At 40.5% G+C, this 26,493-nt stretch overlaps 2 protein-coding genes across 3 annotated transcripts; both read left to right on the forward strand.

Moving 5' to 3' along the window:
* hbs1l (HBS1-like translational GTPase) lies at positions 1 to 18,815 on the forward strand. 2 transcript variants are annotated; one of them, XM_020091756.2, is made up of 18 exons: positions 1 to 249; positions 855 to 923; positions 1,146 to 1,271; positions 1,377 to 1,625; positions 10,576 to 10,684; positions 10,953 to 11,197; positions 12,011 to 12,176; positions 12,485 to 12,602; positions 14,477 to 14,623; positions 14,870 to 14,944; positions 15,063 to 15,180; positions 15,691 to 15,759; positions 15,854 to 15,958; positions 16,580 to 16,670; positions 16,880 to 16,988; positions 17,083 to 17,183; positions 17,507 to 17,651; positions 17,878 to 18,815. In XM_020091756.2, exons 1-18 carry the CDS (start codon positions 207 to 209, stop codon positions 17,887 to 17,889), a joined length of 2,097 nt encoding a protein of 698 aa, XP_019947315.1. In that variant the 5' UTR covers positions 1 to 206; the 3' UTR covers positions 17,890 to 18,815. The 2 variants fall into 2 exon arrangements, with proteins under 2 accessions (XP_019947315.1, XP_019947316.2); XM_020091757.2 differs by lacking the exons at positions 10,576 to 10,684; positions 10,953 to 11,197; positions 12,011 to 12,176; ... (9 more) ...; positions 17,507 to 17,651; positions 17,878 to 18,815 and adding an exon at positions 2,475 to 5,022 and having other exon boundaries at positions 68 to 249.
* Positions 18,815 to 25,502, forward strand: aldh8a1 (aldehyde dehydrogenase 8 family, member A1). Its single transcript, XM_020091758.2, has 7 exons — positions 18,815 to 20,642; positions 22,184 to 22,331; positions 22,501 to 22,656; positions 22,744 to 22,893; positions 23,145 to 23,401; positions 23,715 to 23,876; positions 23,959 to 25,502. Exons 1-7 carry the CDS (start codon positions 20,502 to 20,504, stop codon positions 24,409 to 24,411), a joined length of 1,467 nt encoding a protein of 488 aa, XP_019947317.2. The 5' UTR covers positions 18,815 to 20,501; the 3' UTR covers positions 24,412 to 25,502.
* Positions 25,503 to 26,493: the final 991 nt, after the last annotated feature.

Genomic DNA, 26,493 nt, shown 5'->3' on the forward strand with positions numbered 1-26,493 from the left:
CGAATTCATTACTTAAAAATATTTTTCTGATTTATTGCATTCACGTGCGAGGCTGCAGAGTTTAACCCTTTCCTATCTGCTGCCGTCAACCAAACACTCAGCAGCAACGGCAGCAGCAACTATGGCAGCCGGGCAGTGAGACACATGTCACCGCCGTCTGTGAGCCCGACACTGTCACTGGAGCCCAGAGAGGACACATAGGCAACATGTCTCGGCACAGAAATGTCCGAGGTTACAACTACGATGAAGGTAGATGAGCTGGTAGCGACGAGCTGAGCGCCACGGCTAGGCCTCCAAGTGCTAAAGCCGTTAGCCGCTAAGCTACATCACTCTGCCGTTGATTGTAGCCTTAGCAGCTAATGCTAGCTAGTTTATCTTGGCATATAATGTTGCTGTCGTGTCACTTCTGGCACCTGGCGCGGGATAATGTACAATGTTATGCTATTATACAGTGAAATATCCAAGCTCAAAGGCTAACGCTATTATGTTAACACTCAAGCTAGCACACAAGCTAGTTATTATCATAGCTAATGCATTTGTTTACTAAAGTAAACGAGAGCTAACTTAGATAACGTCCCAGTCCTGTGGTAGGTTCGGATTCATTGTAAGATATTATATATAGACACGTACTTTTTATTAAGGTATTAATCCTCATGTTTTGTACATTATTGATTAGAGATAATCACTTAGCTTCCCCTTTACTGCTTGTTGTGTTAACTGCTGACAAGGCAAAGGGACAGCTGGCACAAAGGAGTCTTTCTCTTTACCACAAATACATTTGTACACGTGAATGTTTGTGTCAGACACAGGAGAAGAAACACATCTGATGCTCAGGCTCATTTATTTTTTTCTAGACTTTGAAGATGATGATATGTACGGACAGTCTGTGGATGATGACTACTGCTGCATATCACCAGCAACAGGTTGGTATCAAGTATGAATGCCAGTAAAAGGAAACACTCATAATTGAAAACTGCAATACAAGAATACAAAAAAAAAAGTGTATTTGTTACTGAATAACAACCAAGATTATTCAACTACAATACTTATTAATGAAATGAATGCAATCTTGCATCTGACTGTGTTAATCAGGCTTCACATCCAATAGTTTGTCAAATAAGTAAGTATGTTATTGGTTTATTCAGCAAATCAGTTCATCTATTCACGCCAAGAGAGGCAAGCACCAAAGGAGGAGACTCTAGAAGAGGAAGAAGATGAAGACGTTCATATCTCCCCTACTGTCAGCCACAGCCTTGACCCTCTTGATCAAGGTAATGTTCTTGGTTTGATAATTTAACAATGTTTGTTTACCCTGTAATGCATTTCTTGATCACAAACATTTAGTGTGTGACTGACCTGTGCATCGTACTTTGCAGCCAAGTTATATTCGTGTCTGGACCATATGCGGACAGTGCTGGGAGAGGCAGTACCAGATTCAGTCCTGAGCCAGGCCGCCATAAAACATGGATTCGACCCACAGAAGGCCCTGGATGCAATCCTGTCTGAAGATGCTAAAACAGCCCCAGTTCAAAGAAGTAATGATGAGATGGATGTGGTAGCAAGAGTTGGCCAGGAGAAACCTCCACTTCCACAAAGAACCAAACAAGAGGCCGTGGCTGAGAAAGGTACACCTGGAGTTTATTGGTCCAGAGTTGTTGTCCTTGACTGGTCTACAATAGTTTTACATTATTCATTTAATTATATATTTAATCAATATTGGTCAGATAGTTTCCAAACTCAGCACAGGATCAACAGACCTTTTTATCCAATCTTAAAAAGTAATTGAGATATTTCATAGGTGGTTAGATCATAATAAATGTATCTTGCCATGTGCATACTGATCAATCTCATTTACTGTGACAGAATAATACCTAAACAACTAATTTCATTCAGACATACTGGTACTTAACCTATCATCTATTCAGCATTAAATCATTAATAGCATTTCAGTAGAAATATATAAACATTTCATGTTTAATGTTTTTGAATATCCCATGTTCTTCATTTTTGATTACACACGATGCTTGTATTGATACAAATTATAAAATATAATTAAGAAATGGGTTAGTAAAACTATAGAGCTCTGACTACAAGTTAAGAGAAACTGTTATTGTGAGGAATGAATGAAGTATTTCGCACAAAGCAGGAATTATAGATTTTAAAATAAAAGAGAGAAACAAGAACTTGACTGTTGCATAATCACTGATGAGATAGTCTGATCAAATGTACTACTTTATCATGATATTTTGACTAATTATCGGTAGGTTCTTTAGAAGATACTTGAACAAAAAACATTTAAAGTTGTGCAGACACTGTTCTTTACTCACAATTGTGTGGGATGATGAATCACGCAAATACAAATGTTTAACAGAGTGCCTTCTTTTTGTTTTTTTCCCCTCTCACTTTTACAATATGATTCATTTGGCCTCCTATCTCTCCTCTACGACACCTGCAATTGGCTTTTGTAAGGTAAGGAGCCTTCTTGTCTGCTTTTCACACTGACATTAAATCCGAGGAACATAAATCTCAGTCTGATGGGTGCAAATGTACAACACCAAGTTTACCAAACTTGCATGGTCTCTTATCTCAACATAAACCTGACCTAGTATTTAGCAGCTCTGAAAATCAAAATGTCACCCATCAAAAGGTTGCTTTAGGCGTTAGCAGTCTGGCACAGCTCATGTCTGAGCATGGGCAGAAGAGTAAGGGAACAGCAGTAGTTGACACAAAGCGATTGGGTGTCCCCTCATTAAGTGCTCTCAGCATGGGACCTAATTCACCCCCGTCCACCATGTTAAATCCCAGTGGTCTTTCATTGGGAACTTTGGCGTCTTTAAATACAGCGTCTCACAGCTCAGCTCCTTCGCTCCTTTCAGTTTCACTTAGTAGTCTGTCACTAAACAACCCTAAACTAACAACTTCCAGCTCTTCTCTGGCTGCTCCTCCTGGGTTTGGGAGTCTCAGTTCTGTCCTCCAGAGCAATCAGCTCTTAGGGGCATCAGGGACTGGAGGTAAAGTCACAATGACTGATAGTAAGGGGAGCCCATCATTGGCTGATTTAATCCAAGAGCACTCAAACCACAGCCCAAGAATCGGTGACTCTTTCCCTACTCCGCACAGTAGTATTGTTTCTGGAAACTGTTCGGGTACGTCACTGTCTGAGCTAGCTTCTCAGCACCAAAACAGAAGTACACACATTCACAGTCAATCTAAGAGCACTGAACTCCCTGCAGACACACTTACCTTTCCTAAACCAACCAGCATTACTTCTACATTCCTGGGTGGGACAGTTTCACTGTCGCAGCTAGCCTTGCCGCATCAAACTAACAGTTCCTCAGCCCTCCCTCAACCCATCAGCACTGAATCTCCTGCAAATGCACTGAAACAACCACCTGGCCTCTCCGAGCTGCTCTCTTTGTCATGTTTGGCATCTGAACACCAAGACAAAACCTCAACCACCTCATATGGGTCACAGTACTCTCTCACCTCGCTCCTTTCACCAGCAAAACCAGAGAGGGCGGATATGTTGCCAGAAAGTACTTTAGAAGGTGGTGTCAAGTATACGCTCGACCACAAACCATACCACCAGAACTCCAGGCCGCATAAACCGGGAGAGTCCATTGATTTAAGCACACTCATGGCTCAATCACATGGTCCTTGTCACTTCAACACCAATCTCCCTTCACCGTCCTCATCATCTCCAGTTGCCTTGGGTTTAGACTCGTCTGTTTTTGCAACACCTTCAGTATTTGCCATCACATTGTCAACTCAGAGCCGCAGACAACATTGGAGGAGGAGGAATGGAAAAAGAAGATGTCATCGGACAGGAAGTGGTTACCTAGCCTTCCTCTGTAAACCGCAGGAAAAATCCAAAGAGCAGCTCAGTCCACTTTCACCAGTTGTACCGTTCCGCTTCGACACACTGTCTCCTGACGACATCGTCCGTGCCAATCAACAAAAAGCTTTCACCAGGTAGACGAGAAGAAATGAAAACACCCAACTGAGATGCATCGGTGGTTGGTGTTAACTGATGCACTCGAGATGAGAAACTGGCAGCCTTTACTCTTGAACAGAACTAAACCTCAGGGTCATCAGTGTTCCACAATCAGTCATGTGGTCAACAGTATGACACAAAAGAGAACTGCTAGAAACTGTATTATTATAGAATGTATGCATTTTTTTTTATAGAGGCACAGTTACAAATCGTATCATTCTACTACATACAGAACAACAATGTCATGGTCAAAAATTGAGCTCCTCCGAACCAGTTTGGCAGCTTAAAATTTATTGCAGCTAATATTTTTTAAAGTGTTTTAACAACTTTTAGAAAGTATTTTCCTCATTTACTGTTGTTAACCTTTTTTTTCTTCTTTTTTTACATTTTAAACATTGAGTCTTATTTTTCTATGCCTAAATGACCATAGGCTTTTACATGTTTGTATGATAGTAAACTAGTTTAATCTTAACCTGCAGAAATGAAAGGAAATTTATCTTTTTTTCTTAGGCCCTCTTGTTTTTTTTTCTCGCTCTGAGCTGCATGAACCCTCAAAAGAGAAAAAGAGGTTGATTTTTGTTTGCAGGTGCACTGCAGCGATTGGAATATGGATCAGTTAACCATTGTACTGGTTTAGTGCTGCATGTGTTTGAGATCATGGGGTTGACTTTTTGGTTTAGAGGACACCTGGAGATTTTCCCATGAGAGAGTGAGAACACACACATACACACACACACACACACACACACACACACACACACACACACACACACACAAATGCACTTGCATACAGACATGTTTTTATTGTTTGACATAGACAAAATGAGTTGAATATGAATTCAAGCTCTGAATAAAGAGTGTACAGAATGAGTCAAAATAAATGCCTTCAGAGCAGCTGTAATTTTATTTTGCTCTTAAAAGCTTAACTAATATTAAAATGTACATATGGGTTTGATTTACACTGGGTTTGTCATCACTTGCTGCCAGAAGTTAATTTGTTAATTTTGAAATAAAGATGACTGAATTTATGTGCTGTCTGCCCCCCCGGTTGTGTGTCAAGAGTGTGAAAGTGTATAGTTTTTGTGTTTAATGGATTCTACAGTCAAATTAGCACTCTCTTCCTGACATGGTAAAGTCATGCACAGAATATCTATGTTGAGTTTAGGGCATGTTTAAGATCAAAAACCTGCATTATGTATCTGGTGCAGTGTTTGCACTTTTTAGGTGAGGCCAGAGTTTCTGAACTCATCTCATATTTGTGGGTTGAGTCATTAGTATTGGTTTGAATGTAGAATCTAGCCCCTAAATAATTGAATTTATTTATTTATATATATATAGAGAGAGAGAGAGACCATTATACTGTTTATGGTCTAGTTAATCCTAAAAACTGTAGTCGCAAGGACGCTGGTCTGTACTGTAGTTACACGGCAGGACAAGAAGAATAGAGGAATTACACTTGTGCGGAGAACACTTTGAGTGAAGAGGTTTGAGTCAGATGTGTGTGAACCTAATTCATGTGTAAAAAGGTGAGTGACGTGGACCCTCAGGTTGTCAAACATAGTGTGGGGAGCCTGAGGGAAATGATAGATAACAAAGGGAAGACTGTAGTAATAATGACAAGTCAAATATTAGAAGTCAAACAGGTTTCTGTGCAGTGCTGGGAGCATCATGATATTTGGAAATAATTAGATGGATTAGGGATGCTGTGGTCTGTTTTCAGAATGAAGATATGATCTGGAGTATTTTTTGATTTGGCATCGGGGAAAATCTAGATTACATACTCTTATTAACTAATGGTTTTGTCCATAAACATTTTTGTCCCTTTTCTCTTTAGGCGAGCCAGTATGTGGGTTTGAGCAGGAAGCTGCACTCTTGGATAAAATGTCACCCCAAGCACACACGTTGACTAGACACAGCAGTCAATCATCTTACTACCCGCGTCTCTTTTACACCGCCTACGTAGGAAAAATCTGATCACATCTCAACTTTCACAGCTTTGTCAGAGGCCTCAACAGATCAATCGTTTTGTGTCTTTTGTAAGGCCTACTTGCACTAACACTTTTTTTTGTAAAGAGTCTATAGTATGACTGCTTTGTGTCTTATCGTATGTTTAGAGGGGAAAAAAGGCTAAGAGTGATATATAGCTCTTTACCTAAATAGTTGCATTTTGCACATTGTCTCCAGAGATGATTCACATCGATTTAGTACCTGAGTCCTTTTGTAGAGGCCCAGTAATTGTAGCTTTTCTTGCATTTATTTGAATAGCAATTCTTTCGATTTTCGTTCAGATCCAAGAGACATGCTTTGCTTTGCCTGTCTAGGTCCAAATCACTTTGTTGTTCCCTTATTCGCTTTCCCCTGCGTCTTTAACACCCATATGTAGAAGTAGGGTGCAGCAACAGATGGTTACTTCAGATTTTGGGCACTCTCTGAATCATTTGCACCGTCATTTGAACGTTCCAATTTTCGCAGCATGTTAATTTGTAGCCAAGATTAAGCAGAGAATTGTGGGAGCAAAAACGTAGATTTTTTGTTTTATTATGTTATTTTTTCTTTACGATGAAATACCTGAATAGAATGAAATGGCGGTGAGCAGGTATATACGTAGCTCTAGGTTGTTTGAGTCTTATTCTGAAGCCTTTTGGTGGAATTTTTTTTGTTTGCTAAAGGCTCCTGCTGGAACCTATGTTATCGATCCCCTGATGACATATTTGGTGCAGGGGTTTAGAACTCTTTATGAAAAAATACTTATCATTACATTTTTAGGTTTTGTAACATTTGATCTATTTGAAGCCTTGTCTAGAAAATAAAAGCAGCTGATGCTGTCCTTTATCCTCCTGTAAACCTGAAAGGGTGAAATCTTCAGGCTAGAGGGATTTTCTGATGTTTTCTTGTGGCTGTCACAGCCACGTAGGAATGAGGTTACACAGAAGTATGAGTCAAAACTGAGATCTCAGTAGCACTCACCTTGCAGCCCTACTGTAAATGGGAACAGTATTTCTGCAGTAATATGATTTCTGTGCCTTATGGGAAATGTAGTTCAGTACTTGATACATCTGTCTTGAGTTTCCTACATGCAGACAGCTTTTTTTGAGAGCTCAAGTGTTAAAGGTTATTAAAGAGTATGGCATCATCTTTTGGGTTTATACCACTTATCTTGGTTTTTGGAAGCTCTGCATGTGTATAAAAAGCCACAAAAGTCACCACTAATCCTAAAGTCAAGCAAAGTGATTTCGCCATAGTGTCACCTTAAACAGGTTGACTTGTTTAATTTATTTGCTGGACAATATGAATCCAAATTATGAAAGAGTGTGCTTTAGTTGGGTGACTATAGATTTCACAGTAGCTGTGTTTTGAAATAGTGGCGTGTCTGAAAACACAACAGTAGGTGAGAGTTCTTTAGAAGCTGCTATGACTCAAGATGACTGAGTGGGTGGTTGTAGAGCATGAGAAGATAAAAAAGTTGAGTGGTGGCACTAACAGTGGTCTGATGGTCTTGAGATTTTCCCTCAGCCAGCACTCAATTCCTTTATAGTCATTTTCATTCATGATTTGAATGCAATGGAGTGGTATAATACACTATGTTTTAGTTCTCCAACATGTAAGCGATGCTTCTTTGTCCTTCCTGGTGAAAGACTTTGGTACAATAACATAAAGTTGGAATTATATGCACTGCCAAGGAGGTTATGTATTCACTGGTGTTGGTTTGTTGTTAGTTGGAGGATTACGCAAAAATTACAGGACAGATACCATCACATTTTGTTTAAGGATGTGGTGTTGGTCAGGGAAGAAATGTTTCACTTTAACATTGTGTGTTTTCACCATTTTCTTTGAGCTTTCAGAGAATAATGAATGCATCTTGATTCAAATAAACAACACATTTGGGGGACTGATATTTTTTTATTATTACAAAAAACGACCTAACAATTCGAAGCAATTTGCAGATCATACAGCATTAGAGCACAGATACAAAAGTTTAAAAAAAAGTACAGAAGAGAAAAGAGTAATAACATGATAAAATAAAACAAAAAGTTGAGAAAATAGTTGGCAAGATAAGAACTAGGAAAAAGTACGCACATAAAATGTGTCTTTGAGAGAGGTTTAAAGAAGATAAGGAGTTTGACATATCTTCAGGGAGATTGTTCCAAAGATTGGGCGTCCTTTTGCCTTCAGTCGGGCCTGCAAAATAGTCAAAGCTTTATTTGATGCATTTGTCCCTATTCTGAACCAAAAGATTCTTTGTAATAGCAATGCAAAACTAATCTGAACATGAGGCTTATCTTAACACAGACATGTTGGCTCTGGCTCAGATACAATACTTGAATCAATTGAATTGTTTTCCCCTTTTTTCCCCCACATGAGGACTTTGACGGCTTAAATTAAGCTGAACAAAATTCTTACCTTTCACAGCCTTTAGCGGCCTCAAGTGGTGGGGAGTCTCACAATCTAAGATATCTCATTTTTAATTAACAGATTAGTGTTCAGTTTATGTGTTGGATATTGGTTTAAGAAAGTGTGTTTTCCCACAAACTCAGAGCATGTGCAGTCAATGCTGTCGTAACAGTGAAGTAGACATTAAAAGACACTTGTTTGTATTTGAGGGGGTAGTTGTGGAGGTGTTCGTATTTGCATATCCTGGGCGGACTCCTTATTCTGTGCTCAGTTGGGCCCTCGGGCTAAGGTGTACAGATGACTCACTCACTCCCTGTCACTGCAAGGGTCCACCATACTTGAGAAATCCTGGATGGGAGGACGCTAACTGTTTACCTGCCAATCTAAACAGTGTAGAGAGATCCTGCTCCGAGCCTTACTACCTGATGCTCTGTTAAGTCCCACTGTTAATGCTGCCCCTAGGCGAGACCAAAAAATAAATAAATTCGAGCATGTCGGCTGTTTGCAAATGTACTACAGTGTTTTAACAGAGCAGCCCTAAACTTTCTATGCAGAAAATGATTTATCTATCAGTTTATGATGTGCAGCTCACAGTTTTTAGAAGATTTATCCTTTATTTGAAAATAATGAGAATATATTTGATGCAGCTTTGCATCTCTTTTCCCTGTTTTCCAGCTTTTCTAACTGATGTGGATCAGTTGGTGGAAAATAAACTGTGTTCAAATGGTACTAAAGCTTCTTCAGAGTGAAGGTAGCTGCCAGACTGGTGTATCAGTGTTTCAGAATGACAGGGACTTTTTTTTACTGCAGAGCCAGTCATTCAGAGAAGAGCTCAGCTAGAGAAAGTCCATTAATAATTCTGTTGATTCATACCTCCGTTTCCTCTCATTTTCCCCAGGGTATTTTTTTTTTAACGATGAATAAACTGCATGAAGCTTGCAGGGGCACAAAAATGGGATTATTATTCTACTAATCCTTAAATTCATTCTTAACCAAAACTTCAACATCACGACTGTATATTTGTAAACCTTTACAAGTGTTATATGACTTTTAAGCAGTGTTTTTCTTTTTTTAAAGGTTTTTGTACTGAAATGTGGCGTGGAGTGTGTGAGAGTTTGTTCTATTTTCATACCATCCATAAGAAAACTAATGGGAATTACATTTTACTACAAATGTCAGTTTTTAAACTTATCAACATATCAACCATTTAGGGCTCTTTGTACGCCTCATAGTTCCAGTATATGCAATTTTCTTAAAATCTGTTGTGTTTGATGATGCACACACTCACTGTCAACCCTGCACTCTGCTGAGGCAACACCTGCTTGGAAGATTCATTTGCAAAACGCTGTATCACACAGCTCTGTTTACGTGTGTAGACGGGACGTAACGGCCACTTCAGAAATTAACCCTTCGTGAGCCAGGATGACAGTGCCATACACACACATGCACACAGACGCACACAGGGTGCAGCAGGCTTAGCTGTGCAACCCAGTCTAAATGAATCAGTAGCAGGTTGATATGACTGTGACTGGAGGCCAATTGGGACAGGGATGACAAAGCAGTGACCTCAGCAAATCTCACTGCTGCAGCATGCGAGAGTGAAACTGATTGGATCATATGCTAAAAACACTGAAGAATGTACAAATGCTTTTACATGCCAGTAAGTGGTAACTATCACCGGAAAAGTAGTTAGAAGTTGTGTGTTGATGTGTATTCTCTGGATGTGCTAACACCTCAGTAAGTGGTGTGCATGGATAAATAAGCTGATTCTGTGTTTAATAATGTTTCCATGTCTTTTATGTTACCAGTTGCAGTAGTGTTAGATGTGTGGCATTTAAAAGAGAGATAAGAAAAAGCTGAGACTCGTGCTCAATCTTCTGCTTCATCAACTCAACTGTAATTAAATTTGAAGAGTGATATTTTACATCCACATGATTTAAAATCAGAAAAACCGGTCTAATTAAGTGTCCCTACAAATCTGAAAAATCTACTTGCAAGTGTCAAAAGATGGAGAAACCTTTCAGTCCTGGGTTTCAAACGTATAAAACCCTTATTGTGCTGTGATGGTCACTTTTTTGTCAGTTTTAATTAAAAAAAAATCCAATATTTGTTTCTTTTTAGAGACCACAGTGATTGATGACTTTGTTTGTGAGCAAGTGTGCCTTTTGTTCCCCTGTCCTCCTCCTCAGCTAAAAGCAGAGATGTGTCTCAGAGTAAACTGGACCCTGAAGTGGTTCCTAAAGTTGCTCGCATGACTGTCTCTGGTAAGAAGCAGACCATGGGCTTCGACGTTCCCAGGTATTTAAAACACTGCTACATTCAAATACACAGTCATTTCATAAAACAGTTAAAAAGACATGATTAAAAGGCTTCATCTACATACACTGATAATCTTTTAGCCTTTGTTAAAATAGTTGCCAAATTTAAATTGGGAAGCATTTAAGACCATAAATCAGGATGAACTGTTATTCAGCATTACTGACACAGCAGGAGTAGCATATATATGCATATATCTTGTTTAGGAATAGTCAGTGCCGCTTATAATTTTTGTCATTTTTCTCCTCAGCACAGGGGAGAACGGTGTCGCCTCAGTTCGTCGCCGTGGTAGTCCGGAAAACGTGACTGTAGCACCTGCCACAGAGGCCACCTCCAAACGTCCCGGGACCCCATCCAAAGGGTCGAATGGAGACGAAACGTCCACGGTTTCCACGCCAGGCCGCTCTTCTGGGAAGTCCAGGCAATCAATCAACATTAAGGCCGAGCTGGAGAAGAGACAGGGCGGCAAGCCTCTGTTAAATTTGGTGGTTATAGGTAGGAAGAAAGTTCTTAAACACTTATAAATACCACTTAAAAATGTCAATTATGAGAACGTACTCACTTCCCTACAGTGACATTGGCTTACAGTTAAATTCATTGAGGAATTACTGCATATGTTTTTATGCACCATAAGTAAGTTTCTAATTTTTTAAATGTTACATATTATATAGTAACAAAGATGTTTTCGAAGCTCTTTTTTCTTTATTAAGTTGTGCTCCTTGCAGCCTCTGAATAAGTTGTTGGAATCTATCCTGCAGTAAGATTACACATATTAAATATCCTTTTTTAGGAGAACGAACCTTGTATGATTCTGTTTAAACATTAAGCCAATTATTCTGATATTTAAACTTAATGTTGATCAGTGAATCATTTTGAATTTCCCTCTGGTGTGATGTGTATAAACTGATGTGTATAAAGGGAAATGAGTTAAATGACAGACCACTGCAGTTGCTCAATCATATTCACTCATTCTTAGTTACACTAGAAAAGTGACTTGCTAGTTTCAGGAGTGCAGATGATTCTAGTTTCCCACAGCTTGTGAAACCTTTTCGTTGTACCTCTCCCTCCCCCATCTCACCCTCGTTCCTTGTTCCCATTTCTGTCTGTCTCCCTCCACTTGAGCAACCCTGCCTCTTTCCTTCTCCCATCAGTGGCTTCCCTTTGCCATATCTTACTTTCTCTCTTCCCATACCTGTCTTATCATTCTTGTTACAGTCTTCCTGTCTTCCACACCCTCCAAGCCCCCTTTTTCTCATCTGTCTTTTTACATCCTGATAACTCCTTATTACATCATTCCCCTTTCTGCAGGTCATGTGGACGCAGGTAAAAGCACGCTGATGGGCCACCTGCTTTATCTGCTGGGCAACGTCAACAAGCGTACCATGCACAAGTATGAGCAAGAGTCGAAGAAGGCGGGGAAAGCCTCCTTCGCCTATGCTTGGGTTCTGGATGAAACTGGCGAGGAGAGGGATAGGTAAACAATTTTCAACAATATCCCAACTGGGATCAATAAAGTTCATCTAATCTAATCTAAAATTTGAATGTGAAGCCAACATACAAAAGTATGCATGGAGAGTAAAATGTATTAACGCTGTGAAACTGTTGAGCAGAAATTGACCAAAGCTTTATGTCTACATCCTCTGATTGGGCACTACGTAGTACACCATCCACCAGATTGTTTTATTCACAGTACTTTCACACCAAGGTATTGTTTACACTAAAGATGTGGGTTTTTTTTTAACGTGGCCAAATACTTATCTTATTTATGTGTGTCTTCTCCAGAGGTGTGACAATGGATGTTGGCATGACCAAGTTTGAGACGAACTCTAAGGTGGTGACTCTGATGGATGCACCCGGACACAAAGACTTTATCCCCAACATGATCACTGGAGCTGCACAGGTAAACTATGTAAAGGTCCAGCAGCTTTCGGGCTTCTTTAATTATTAAATGAAATTAATACTTTTTTTAACCACACAGGGAAATTAACCATTGCACCAATACAAGAATAGACTCTGTAGATCAGGAGGAGGTAAAACTCATAGGAGATTTAAGTTATGAAGATAATCATAGCTCAATACTGGAGTATGTAGATGTAATGGAAGTGCAAAACAAACGTGCAACGTTTCTTAGCATCCTGTGCAAAGTGACATGGGTAAAATCCTCTTTTATAGATCATATCAGTAACGACACATTTATGTATATGGTTTATACATTATTTGAATACGTGTTCATGGATTATATTGTAGGACTGGAATTACTTTCCTTTGAATAAAGATCTTACGCAACCAAATAGCATTTATTGTTTTATATGCCTCCCCTATAGGGCTGGGCTGTAAAACATTATTAAAAACAAAAAGCACTCCTCTAGTACCTCTGCATTTACTGTATGAGTTAGCTGATTATAATTCTCTCCCTCAGCCTGACAAACCCATCAGCATTATTTTGCGGTTTTGGGTGTTGGTGTCAAAAGGTGTTTTTAGCGACTTGGGTGTGTGCTTCTGTCTCCTTTTATGGGATGCTGATGTAATTTCTCTTTTTACCTTATGACTGTTTTCACGATCAGTCTCCTCGTGTAGTGACTAAGGGGTTTCTATTGTAAGTAAATTAAAATGTGTCTGTCAGACATTCGCTCTGAAGGTTAAGAGGAATATTTTTCAGCCTGAAATTAGTCAGTAAAATATTTGTTCATTAATTTAAGAAGAACTGAATTCCAATATTGCTTTCCAATACATATTTCAAGTTTAAATATCAATCATCACAGTAGAGCAAACAATTATACCACATATTATCGCAGCGTAGATAGTGAGTGCATGTTTAGAATTAATATTTCGTTTAAAAAAAAAAAAGTTTAATACACGACTTTCTGAGATATTTGGGATAATGAACAGTAAATATTAAGTATTGTGTATAATAGAGAAAATGAACCAGAGCAATTTGCACAAATAATTGATATAGCCAAAACAACAATCTGTAAAGTCCTAAAAAGGAAAGAAACAACTTTTTTTTTGAGAAACAGACATCTAACAGGTCGGCCAAGGACTATAACAGCAATTGGTGTCGGGGGTGAAGGTTTGAAACATAAAGGCCACCCTACAAGATGCAAGAATCCCATTATCATTAAGAATCTGAAGACGTGAATGAAATCTGCAAAGAGATGAGCTGCAAGATGAACATTAACCAAAGTGATAGAAAGGACAAAAATCTGTTCATGATCCAGAACATGCAAACTCACCTTTGAAGCACGGCGGAGGTGGTGTCATAGTTTGGGTTTGCATGACTCATTAATCTCTGTTAAACTCCTGATGGAAGCAGCAGAGATCTAAAGAAACACTTTTCAGCCAGTTTAGAGAGAAATGCATTCAATGCATTGGGTTTAAATAATGTAGCAAGACAATGGTACAAAACACACAACACAGTAGAGGATTTCATTGGGTAAAACTTGTGGTGAATCACTGGACCCAATAAAACAGCATTTCACTTCCTGCGGAGGAATCCCCCCTCGGCTTGCAAGCTTGATTCAGTTAAGTAATGCAACCAAAAACGTAATGTAGCAGCGCTATGCAACTCTTTCACTACGAAGAAGCAGCTTCAGAATTAGTTTGATGGTTCACTGACTTGGAATAAGAGAATTGAGCCTTTCATTCACTTTCCTCTCCCTAATCGTCTGTTCTTGCTCTTTGTAATTTTGGTGAGCAGGTACGAGCTCCTGTCTGCCTCAACAGAAATGGATGCATGCAGGTCTTAACTTTCTCCTATGTCCGCTCTGTGTCCAGGCGGACGTGGCCGTGCTCGTGGTGGATGCCAGCAGAGGAGAGTTTGAGGCAGGATTTGAGGCGGGTGGTCAGACCAGAGAACATGCCCTGCTGGTGCGTTCGCTGGGTGTCACTCAGCTGGCTGTTGCTGTCAACAAGATGGACCAGGTTAGACCTGCCACACAAGTGAAATATTGTAGAAATGTAAACCCTAGATTTAAGAACTTAAGACATGAATTTCTCACAGAATAGGTTCATGACTGAATACCCATAAATAAGTAGAGAATGTGAACTTAAGGAACTGTGTGATTGTATCTTTGTTTTCTAATCGCGCTGGCTTGTTGCTGACACATTTCCTTGACAAAGCAAGGGGAAACCTTCTGTATCTTTCCTTTGTATGTGTATAATCCTCAGGTGAATTGGCAACAAGAGCGTTTCCAAGAAATCATCTCCAAACTTGGCCATTTTCTCAAGCAGGCTGGATTCAAGGTGAGTTTGAGTCAGGTCAGATGACATATTGACATCTTATGATATTAAAGTGTTTAACTGTATCACTATATAAAAAGAAAAACACATTTCCTAAACTTGTGTTTATCTGTTTTTGCAGGAGTCTGATGTTTTCTACGTCCCCACCAGTGGCCTATCAGGAGAAAACCTTGCGACCAGGAGCTCAGTTTCACAGCTCACCTCCTGGTACTCTGGTTTCAGCCTGCTGGAGCAGATTGGTAATACACACTGGCATGGATGACGCTGCCCAAAGCGTTTAATCCCTTTTGACGCTTGGTTTTCTCGAGGAAAATGAAAAAGAAATTCTGCCATTTTTGAGCAACCCAAGAGTGATTTTTATGATTCTGTACAAATTTGAGGTTTTATACAAAACTGTCACATTGAGCGAAATTAAATATAAAAAGTATAATTTAGCCTAAACTAGGTTTATTTGCATTAAATATGCTGCAGACAATTCTTTCAGCCAATCCACATGTATAATTCTTCAAAAATGACTCACCAGGGCACTGGGTGAGGTGGATAATTGTAAACAAAATGATTTCAGTTACTTTATGGTTAAGTGCTAAAGTGCTGATCATCTGGACTCATAACCGGGAAGACAACTATAGAATTATTCATCCTGTACCAGTGAAAATGATTCATCAGCCTGTCACTTGGCTTCTCAGAATATTTACTAGCATCTCCATTTCTCACAGTTTTCTTCCTCTTTTTTTCCCTCTCTTATTCAGATGCATTCAAAGCTCCTCAGAGGTCTGTAGACAAACCCTTCAGACTGTGTGTCTCAGATGTGTTCAAAGGTAAAGTCACTGACGCACACTGCATAAGATTTTGATCATGTCCCTTTTCTCTTTTAAATTAAAGTCATAACTGATGTTGCTTTCTCTCCCTCAGACCAGGGTTCAGGCTTCTGTGTCACGGGGAAGATTGAGGCAGGTTGTATTCAGACTGGGGACAGAATACTGGCCATGCCTCCCAATGAAACCTGCACAGTCAAAGGTACACACACCCGTGGGTCTTTGCTGCCATTTCTGCTGTTGTGGTTGATTTTGGTACTACAGTTTTAATCTCTATGTGGCTGGCAAAGCATTTTCTTTATTGAAGCCAATAAAGTTTCTAAAGCATCTGCATCTATACAACACATTTCTATAACCAAAATCTTGCAACAGTGACTCCAGTGATTAAGAAAAATTACCCTTTAAAGAACATAAGAGAATATACAACAACACACTTTATACAACTGTAAAAACACTTGAAGATTGTTTAGATAAGCACTATACAAATACAGTTATTATTATTATAATTATAAAATCAACAAATAGTGTTTTAACGCTATGCTGGGTTGAGGTGATTAACACTAGGACAAACAGTTTTCATCCCTGTGGATTTATAAAGTGTATTTCTATAACAGTGTTCTGCATTTTGTCATTTATTCTCTTGTGTTTATTTATACTGCATGGATCTGAGTTTGAAATAAAGCAGTATATTATAGTGCATTTCCTTAGGCAGGATATTAAGCATAGACTGAACTATGCTACGATAAATGTTTCATGTCCGGTTCAAGCACACTTTCTGAGTGAGTTGTGAACATCTGTAGTAACTGTGATACTTCCACTACAGGTATTACTCTGCATGACGAGGCTCTGGACTGGGCCGCAGCAGGAGACCATGTCAGTCTGACAGTCACCGGCATGGACATCATCAAGATGAAGTAAACAAGTGACATATGACAAATGACAGTATTGTTAAAATAACTTTATTTCATGTTTAATCATGATTACGATGAATGCTACTAGTTATATAACATCACTTAATATTATTGTATAAGACATCTTTACCAGACAAGTGTAAACTTACTCTTATGAAATTTGTTTAGATGTTATTTATCTGCTATTTGTTCTGATGCGTGCTTCCTTCCAGCGTGGGCTGTGTGTTCTGTGATCCCAAGGAGCCGATTCGAGTCTGTACTCGATTCAGAGCCCGAATCCTCCTCTTCAATATCGAGGTGCCCATCACAAAAGGCTTCCCAGTGAGTCCAGGCAAACACACTCTGACACTCGTACCACTACATGTATGTCTATGTTTGTTAATTATGGGGCTGTGTATGTATTTGCTCGGTTTAGGTGTTGTTGCATTACCAGACAGTGAGTGAACCAGCCACCATTAGGAAACTAATCAGCGTTCTACACAAGAGCAGCGGTGAAGTCCTCAAGAAGAAACCAAAGTGAGTGTTTGGGGGGGGGGGGGTAAATGAATATATATGTCAGCATCCCCCTTCATGTATACTGTGTTTATGGAAAGTTGGTGTGTCTTCTTCCCCAGTTAAAAACAAATGTTGCATTGAAGCTGGAAAATGAATCATAGATAAAACTCTAATTGTGAAAGTGCTTTGTTCCTGTGCTTCGTGTAATTTCCTGTAGTATTGTCACTGGGTTAGATTGTGATTGAAATCTTCTGAAGATGAGAAAAGCAGCAGTTTTTACATATGAAAAGCCGATCATATTATTCAGACCGTTACTTAGCAAGAATCGAATTGTTCTCGTTAAGGTGTTTGAGTAAAGGTATGAACGCCATCGTGGAGGTCCAGACCCAGCGGCCGGTGTCATTAGAGCTGTACAAGGACTACAAGGAGCTGGGTCGCTTCATGCTGCGATACGTGGGCTCCACCATTGCTGCAGGGGTCGTCACCGAGGTAAAGAGCAACTTAAAGTTGGATATAGACGAAACAAATTCCTGTATTTGTGTTACTCCACAAAACTTTCAAAACTTTTCAAATGTCGGTGTTTGCATCGGCTCTTGAGGAAAATGTAATATTTGTCAACCACTACTGTTCACCGTATCTTGTATTATCAAGAACAGACACTAGATGTCACTAGCGTCTTAGCTCAAGTGTCCTCATTGTGTCTTTTATTTTTCAGATCAAAGAATGAAGAGCCTTGTCTGTGAACACAGAGCTGCTCAGGCCTTGCTCTGGAGCCTGCATGCAGCCAGAGACAAAGTGCAATTCCTCAAAGTTATGTCACTCGTGGACTCAGAGCATCACATCGATCCATCCATCTCTCCATCCAGCGCAGGAGCTGCATCACCCGACTGCTCCGATCAGACACTGACCGAGAGGCCCGAGGTCTTCACACAGTGACGCTGCGCAGCCAGCTACCCCTAAATTTTATTGCTCTCAAATCTCGATAATGTGATCAGACCCTGGAAGACAATCTGACCACGCTGAGACTTCCACAGTGATTCATTTCACTGTTTCCCTGAAGGAGCTGTCATGAATTTTGACTGAAAGATATGAAATAAGGGGAAATAAATCAGCTGTGTTTCTGCTATATTTAAGTAATTAAAAAGCAAGTCCACCTTTCTCCCTCACTGTATTTAAAGTTAAAGAATCAGTATCAACTTTTTCAGTAAGGCTCTTCTAATCAAAACTGCAACCTAAAGAAATTTTAAAGTTAGAAATGAAAGAGTGTCATGTGTATCATGTGGGAGTTGAGGGCAAACAAATTTTTTTTTAATCATTAAAATGTTTTTATTTCAAATTCCATAGCTAAAGGGACAAGGTCTACCAACACATTTAAATGTTTACTCTAACTGACGTAGAGTAGTTTGCGAACAAAAAAGGGAAGCATTTTGATTTCCTTCTGGATCATGATTTATGAGAACTGAAGATAAATACTAAATGCTCCTCTAAAGGAGAGTTTCAGAAAAGCAGCTAGATGCTGTTGGAAGGGCTTTTTTTTTTCTTACAAAGAAACTCAGCTGAACTGAGGTGGGAGGTCAAAGGAGCTGTATTTGTGTTTGTTGTCATGTTAAACTGGACATGAAAGATGATGCGAAATGAACGTGACATCAGAAATCTGTGGTTTGAGTTTTGATTTCAGCAGTTGAAGTGTCCCTTGTGTGTCCATCAGTGAAATTCCTTTAAAAGCCCAGTGATTGGTTTAAGTCACATTCAGTGAAAATGAGAATCTTAAATGCCACTAAAGTCTGGTGCTTTGTGAAGACAAACTGGGTCTTTCCATTTTGAAATCCGCATCAGAAGTTAGAAGAAAGTAAAAATGTAGAGCTGAGCGTCTCTAGTTGAGTGAGAAAGACATGAAATATCAGTGAATAGAAATAAATCCCAACACACACTCCTTAATTGGACAACACACATAGAAAGAACAATTGGTAAAGAGACATAATTAACGGTTACAGATGTTTATGTTGACTGTACATAAAGATGGATGTCGCGTCTCCACTTCCTTCCACTTTGCAGAAGTGAAGCCAATGATATGCATTTTTTATTTAATTTATCTGTTAACGTGGAGGAGATGTACGACCCATACTACAGCCACCCACCCACACTCTGGCTTCACCTTGTCACGTCCATCTTTAGTCTATGAAATGGACTGAGGATGCGTTTGCAGTTGTGCATTACTTAGATAACGTTTACGTGACAGTCAGCTACAAATGTTTCATGTAGGTGTCAGATCTGATAAAGAGCAAACTCTTAATTTCCTGAATGCAAATGGAGCTAAGTGTGAAGTAGTGTTATGATGTGGTGGTTTGCACACACGAGTTTCTGCATTGATGCCTCTCACTGTGTGTGGTTCTGTTGACTGCTGTTTAATATTCATACTAACATTACAACTGCCACATTAGCTGCCTGAACTGCCACAGCTTCAGGTATAAACTGCCAAATTATACCATAAATCACAATCTATATTTTCCACATACTGTATATCCCATTCATACAGACTTGTGTCAGTTTCCACACACTGACTGGACACATGCATTTGTTATTTGTTTGTCTTTTAGCAGGATTACCCTAAAACTACTGAAAGAATAAGGTACGGGTCAGGGAAGTACTCTTTAACTTTTGGAGCAGATTCCATTTAGTGGATGGATTTTTTTTTTAAATTATCTTTACCTTTATGACGTAATGTTATTCTTAACATTTGGGAGAAATTCCAGGGAAATAAAGCAGACATCTTTCTGCTTATAATAATGAACAGATGAAATTAGAAGCAGTTATAATTTTTTTGGCCGTTAAAAGTTAATTCTTTAACATTTGATTGGGAAGAGTCTTTAAGCAGAGAGGCGCCTGGCCTTGGGTCGACGGGCTGGGAGGATGGGTTCAAGTTGGATTTACTGTATATCATCAAGGTCATTTCACGGTCATATTATTTTTTATAGTTTTCTTTTGGATCCATGGTCATCGCTTCATTTTAACATAAGTATGAAAAGTATACGTCCCAACATAACTAGAGATGATTTTGAAACAGGCCACCAAAGTCAGTAGTTTAAAGTAGTTTAGTGTATTACAGCTGCTTTGGAACTTCTTTTTATCCTTCCTGTAGTGATGAGTACTTGTCCCTGGGAGAATCATTACCTCTGTGCACCAGTGTGTGTTACTGTGAAATGTAAAGTGGGAGGTTCAGTGCAGGGGCCAAGTTAACTTCTCCTTTTACATTCCTGTTCTTCTGGACTTTGTGCCTGCAGCGGTGTGCTGTGCTGTTGGTTTGTGCTCGGTCAGAAGTGTGAGCTTCAGCGGTCAGTCATGGCGAAAGCCTCGGGTCAGCACCTGGTCCTGGAGAACTTCATCGGAGGGAAGTTTGTTTCCTGTCGGAGCCACATCGACTCCTTCGACCCGTCCACCGGGGAGGTGTACTGCAAAGTCCCGGACAGTGGCAGGGAGGAGGTGGGACATGGATAACATGAATTTATTTGTCTTATTCTGCACAATGCACCTGCTTTATTTATAGTGACATGAGTTTATGCAAGTGCAGAGTGTAGCCCAGAATGCAGCATACAATTAAAACTTATGTTGAGAGGTTTTGTTCAGTTTTTCACAGAAATGTAGCTCTTACTTATTTGTTGCACATGATGTCATACATTGTGTTAAGTTGTCTATGGTTGCTTTGTATGATGCAAGCTGTTGTTAAAATCAGCCCTTGCTAAGGTCGTGCAGCAATAAAGTGCTATGTGTAACTTTCAGGTATTCCAGGCAGGTTCTGAGGGAAGCACCTTTGCCCTTCGCAGAGTCGACAGTCTAGAAATCATTAAACCTGCACAGGCTCAGAAAAAACTACACACACAGATGCAGTATGCAGCAGATGCACCTCTTTCTACATTTCTGTCTAAACCACCAAATTAGATCACTGTACTTCTCCATAGACATGACACATTTGAAACTGTGACCTTTAACACATCATACGTAAGCACACGCATCACTAAACCTTATCGTTTTTATGGTGGTACAACTTTGTAAGTGTGACCGTTTGTTGGGAGGAAACTTTTCAACACACACACACACACACACACACACACTCACACACTCAGTATGTGCATATAGAGGGAATGTGCGTGTACTTGTACTTGTGAACCCAGGTCACAGGTCATGGCGTGTGGAGGTGAGATACTGTATGACTTTACGCAAAATGAGTTTTTTTAAATTTATGTTTTTAAGAGGTTGTAAGAGCTGAAAGTTTCCGGTGTGTCATCAGAGAGCAACATTTAAACATTTTCTGTGCACACTTTCACTCCCCCCCTGGTGTGTCTGCTGTGTAGTGCAACACACTCCATTCTTTAAAGTCCCTCTCCAGCAGATGATTACACCCCCTAAAACTAGCTCTGTCATGAAAAGTGACCCTCATAGCCTGAATGTAACTTAACTACCATCTTCATTTAGTGAATGGGGTCAAGGAATGTGCCAAAATGGTCCCTGTCCCTGTTCCATCTCCCACTCTCACCCCACTCTCACCCCGCTCTCCCCCTGCACTCACAGCTCAACTTTTTTGTAGGAGCCAGAGTGTAGATACTTGATCCGTTTGAATCCATCAGGTACAGGTTGGGTTTAGTGGCTGGAATACCTCTGGCTCAGGTGGAGTTCGGACACAAAAAATCGAACATGTGTCAGGTTTGGGTCGGGCACGATTACCTTTTTCTCAAGCGTGGTCGGTTTCAGACAGAAAAATGAGGCCCCAGGAGCCTTTCCAACTTCTGAGCCCCGCCCACAAGTCGACAGGAGTGGTTTCTTAGGTTTGTGACATCACAAACCCTGGCTGTCTGAATCTCTTTTTTTATACTGGCATTTGTATACTGCAGAGTTAAGGTGGAAATGTATTTTTTCATATAAAAAGGCACAAGGAGCACATGTTAATATGTAAAAATACTTTCATCCTAATAATAATAATCAGAGTCACACAGCTTGCTAATCTCCCAGTGTATGACCCTGTTCAGGTGGAGGCAGCGGTGGCGGCAGCTAAAGATGCTTTCCCTGAATGGTCCGCCCGCAGCCTGGAGCAGCGTGCGCAGATCCTCAACAAGCTGGCCGACCTGATCGAATCCCATCTGGAGGAGTTTGCCCAAGCTGAGTCCAGAGACCAAGGTGCTTTATAGTATTCAAACACTTGTTTAGTCAATATGATAAGTCATCACACATAACTTGCTAAACCTCAATAAAAATCTTAATAACCTGAACATTACACATAATGCTTTTTATGTCAAATTCTTTGCAGTAAAGTGTAAAACAAATACTGTCTTATTTTTTATTACAGGTAAAACAGTAACGTTTGCTCGGACTGTGGACATCCCCCGATCAGCGCACAACTTCCGCTTCTTCGCGTCGTCAGTGCAGCACCACACCACTGACTGCAGCCAGATGGACCACATGGGCTGCCTCAACTACACCATCCGCTGTCCAGTTGGAGTGGGTGAGGGCTCATTGTGTTTGCATTGCAACCTGATACTTGTTATAGTTGTGTTTTTAAAATTGTGTGGGGGTGTGTTTGTGTGTGTAGCGGGTCTGATAAGCCCCTGGAACCTCCCCTTGTACCTGCTGACGTGGAAGATTGCCCCGGCGATCGCCATGGGGAACACGGTGGTGGCCAAACCCAGTGAGATGACCTCTGTGACGGCCTGGATGATGTGCAAGTTGATGCAGGAGGCTGGTAGGACCCCAACACCCACAATGCAACAGCAACCCACTCACACACACAGAAGTTAGAAGAATTCTCACATGCATTACTGCACACGTACATAAATTGTTCACGCATAAAAGGCCAAACTGATTCTTCACAAAATGAAATGTCACTTTAAAGCATTACTATATATAAAAATGTGTATATCCATAAGTTTCGTCTATATAAGTTAGTAATAGCAAATGAATAATTGATGAATAAATGTGTGTCTGTCTCTGCAGGAGTTCCTCCAGGAGTCGTCAACATGGTGTTTGGCAATGGCCCGAGAGCAGGCGACGCCCTCGTGGGCCATCCTGACATCCCATTGGTCTCCTTCACTGGCTCCACAGCAACCGCCCAGCGCATCACAGAGCGCAGCGCCCCCTACTGTAAGAAGCTCTCACTGGAGCTGGGGGGTAAAAACCCGGCCATTATTTTTGCTGACGCAGACCTGGACAAGTGTATCGAGACCACGGTTCGCTCCAGCTTCTCCAACCAGGTGAGTTGAGTTTAAGAACACAATATCACCTTTTCTATTATTGTAATAATAATATCACATATTGTTTATCTCTTTATAAACATGTCTTCTGAATGTGATACATAAATAGAAAGAGTTTTTCAGTCTCCTTCCTATTCTAAATGAAATTGAAGGATGTTATACAGATTAAGAATTTACAGTATATAGTTGTTTGTGAAGAGGCTGCAGTGGTGTTATTTATCCACACAGTGGCACTATAGCCCATATTTTGTCATGAAACAGGCATGGAAACACTGTCCTGATCCATCTTCCGTCATCGTTCTCCTGCTTTCAGGGAGAAATCTGTCTGTGCACCAGTAGGATCTACGTAGAGAGGAGTATCTACCCTGAGTTCCTGGAAAGATTTGTGGCTGCAGCCAAGAAGTGGAAGACTGGCGTGCCCTCTGACCCCAGCAGCAACAACGGAGCTCTCATCAGCAAAGAGCACCTGGAGAAGGTGGTTGCATGAAGTTTTAGACAGAATGAAAAGGCAGTTTCATGTCTCTTGAGATGAAATCACTCTTTGTCTTGATTACCAGGTTCGAGGCTTCGTAGAGCTCGCGAAATGCGAAGGTGGCATCGTCCACTGTGGCGAGGGAGTCGACAAGCTGGACCTGCCCAAGCAAAACAAATCCGGCTACTTCATGCCGGCCACCATCATCTCGGGCATATCTGAGAGCTCTCGCGTCACGCAGGAGGAGATCTTCGGCCCTGTCACCTGCGTCAGCCCCTTCGACACAGAGGATGAAGCTGTCTCCAAGGGCAACGGCGTGCGTTACGGGCTGGCCGCCACCGTGTGGTCCCGAGATGTGGGGAGGGTTCACCGTGTGGCCAAGCGGATACAGGCGGGTTTAGTTTGGACCAACTGCTGGCTGGTGAGAGATCTGAACCTACCCTTTGGAGGGATGAAGAACTCTGGTGTGGGGAGGGAGGGAGGGAAGGATTCCTACCATTTCTTCACGGAGGTTAAGTGCGTCACGATCAAACACTAATCGATCAAACAAGAGATTTTTCCTCCCATGCTCTCTCCGATTAGTGAAGCTGGTAATGAAAACACATTTGAAGAAAAAAAAATCTCTTAACCACCCCCTGGTGGCAGTATTGGTCTTAAACCTTGCTTCCTCCATGTTAGTGAACAGGCCTTGGACCACACTAAAAATCCAAAATACATCTCAAATACATTTCTGTCATTTTCAATAGTTCTTATCACACTAAAGTATGTTATGTTGGTTTTAATTAGTTATATGATGCTAAAAAAAAGGGTGAAATGTCATGATTAACAGCTGAGATTGACTCATGATTTTGCCACAGCAGCTTCATCCCCCAAAAGCTTCGGCACAGACTCTCCAAATGTCCCAGGATGGCAGCGTTTGTATTCAGGATATTTTTGGTTCTTCTCTGGATAGCAGAAGGAAGTGGAGAAGTGTCTTCCATCTTTATATACAGTCTATAGTAAGATCGTTATTATATTCCACCTTTATCATTTGGTCTTTGCTGAATATTTTCTACCATAGAAAGTAAGAGAAAGCTTCTTGTAAACAAAGAGAGAGAACACGAGCCCCAGGCCAGAAACAAACTGCAGGAACAAGATATTGTTGCTGTTTTTTTAAAACGAAACATTTCAGCCGGAATCAGTTCAGGTGTTTTGTAACACACACGTGTTGGCCCAACTTAAAGTACCTTCTGAAATCTCACATGTAGTTCAATGTGTTTGAAGTCTGGGTTATGTCATGGTTGTGTGCGGAATGCAGTGACTCGAGTATTTGTGACACAGCGTCAGTAATGATAGATGTCAGAAGTTTGTGGGTCTCTGCTGTTGACAAATTAATGGCCCTCATCAACACACCATGTTCCCTTCAGGTATCTTGTGTTGTCCTTCATGCTTGTACACATGGTCAAAGTCTGCACTGTTGTAGAATATGTTTTTTTACATCATGCAGTGTTTACATTATGTACTCAAGTGTTTTACTGAGTTTTCTTTTTTCTTCTTTTTTTTTAAACTTCTGACCAGCTGATGCAAGAAATTGAATAAATGTCAAACTGTCCCATGTTGGCCGACATGTTTGAAGAGTGACATGAGGTATGTCAGTGAGCTGAGTGAACTGTCTCTCTGTCGTAATGTCTGTCTGTCTTATGTCTGTCAAACGATCACAAAGCTAACAAGCCGATGTTTGGGTAGTTTAACATTTATAATTTTTTTAATCTCTCTAAGTAGCACTAAATACAATGTTAGAGCTGTGTCTAATGATAATGCTTTTATTTTTCGACTGTAAACCAAAATACTGGACAATTGTGCATTTAAAAAAAAAAAAAGCCAATACTGCAGCCAGCCACCAGGAGGCGATGAAGATGCTTTGGATTTAATTGCTGCTACCATGCAGCAGCAGTTGATGTAAATCAGCATGGACCAAAGTGGTGACCAACAGGTTGACAGATGAGCTAGGGTTAATAAAAATCTTCTAAAATAGTCCAAAAAATATTCTTTGTAAAATATCATAGTAGGAATAATCTAAACTTTTTTAAATATTTTAATTATTTCAACACAGACGTCCTCAGCAGCTTGTTTCATCATCTCATGATGAACTTTTTCTTGCATGACTCCTGCCTCCTAACCCTCTTCTCTTAAACATGCCTCCTCTCCTTGGCAAACATCAGATCATGAATGACTGCAGAGTGAGAGGAGACTGATGTGGGTGGCAGACCTTGCATGCAGATGAGCTCATGGTGCACCCTGCCTCATGTGAGCCACCGTGCCAGTTAAGGAAAACGAGGGTACATGGGAAGCGTCCTGCGTGTCAAGTGAGTGTGTAAAATCACGTCCCCCCCGGTGATATGTGCTTTATGTAAAATTTACCACAGAGCCAGTGTGTGTCCCACCCTCTGTGTTTTGGCTAGGGAGTGGGTATTGTGCTGTGCTGTGCTAAGCTGCACACACACACACACACACACACCCACACACACACACACACACACACACACTTTCCTGTGCCTCCCTCTTAAGATAGCGTGTGATGAAATGGATACCACCCAAATGTCAGGTTAGGAAGGTCTGAAGAAACGTGCTCTGTTGCAGC

The sequence above is a fragment of the Paralichthys olivaceus genome, chromosome 19, assembly GCF_024713975.1.
Source record: "Paralichthys olivaceus isolate ysfri-2021 chromosome 19, ASM2471397v2, whole genome shotgun sequence".
In the NCBI taxonomy this organism is placed as follows: Eukaryota; Metazoa; Chordata; class Actinopteri; order Pleuronectiformes; family Paralichthyidae; genus Paralichthys; species Paralichthys olivaceus.

Excerpts from the sequence above, each read along its gene's own strand:
- hbs1l (XM_020091756.2), top strand. The coding sequence starts at position 207 with ATGTCTCGGCACAGAAATGTCCGAGGTTACAACTACGATGAAG. Across the intron at positions 1,626-10,575 it reads AGAGGCCGTGGCTGAGAAAG|CTAAAAGCAGAGATGTGTCT; the intron begins GTACACCTGGAG and ends CCTCCTCCTCAG. Across the intron at positions 12,603-14,476 it reads TGATCACTGGAGCTGCACAG|GCGGACGTGGCCGTGCTCGT; the intron begins GTAAACTATGTA and ends CTCTGTGTCCAG.
- aldh8a1 (XM_020091758.2), top strand. The coding sequence starts at position 20,502 with ATGGCGAAAGCCTCGGGTCAGCACCTGGTCCTGGAGAACTTCATCGGA. Across the intron at positions 22,657-22,743 it reads CCGCTGTCCAGTTGGAGTGG|CGGGTCTGATAAGCCCCTGG; the intron begins GTGAGGGCTCAT and ends TTGTGTGTGTAG. Across the intron at positions 23,877-23,958 it reads GCAAAGAGCACCTGGAGAAG|GTTCGAGGCTTCGTAGAGCT; the intron begins GTGGTTGCATGA and ends CTTGATTACCAG.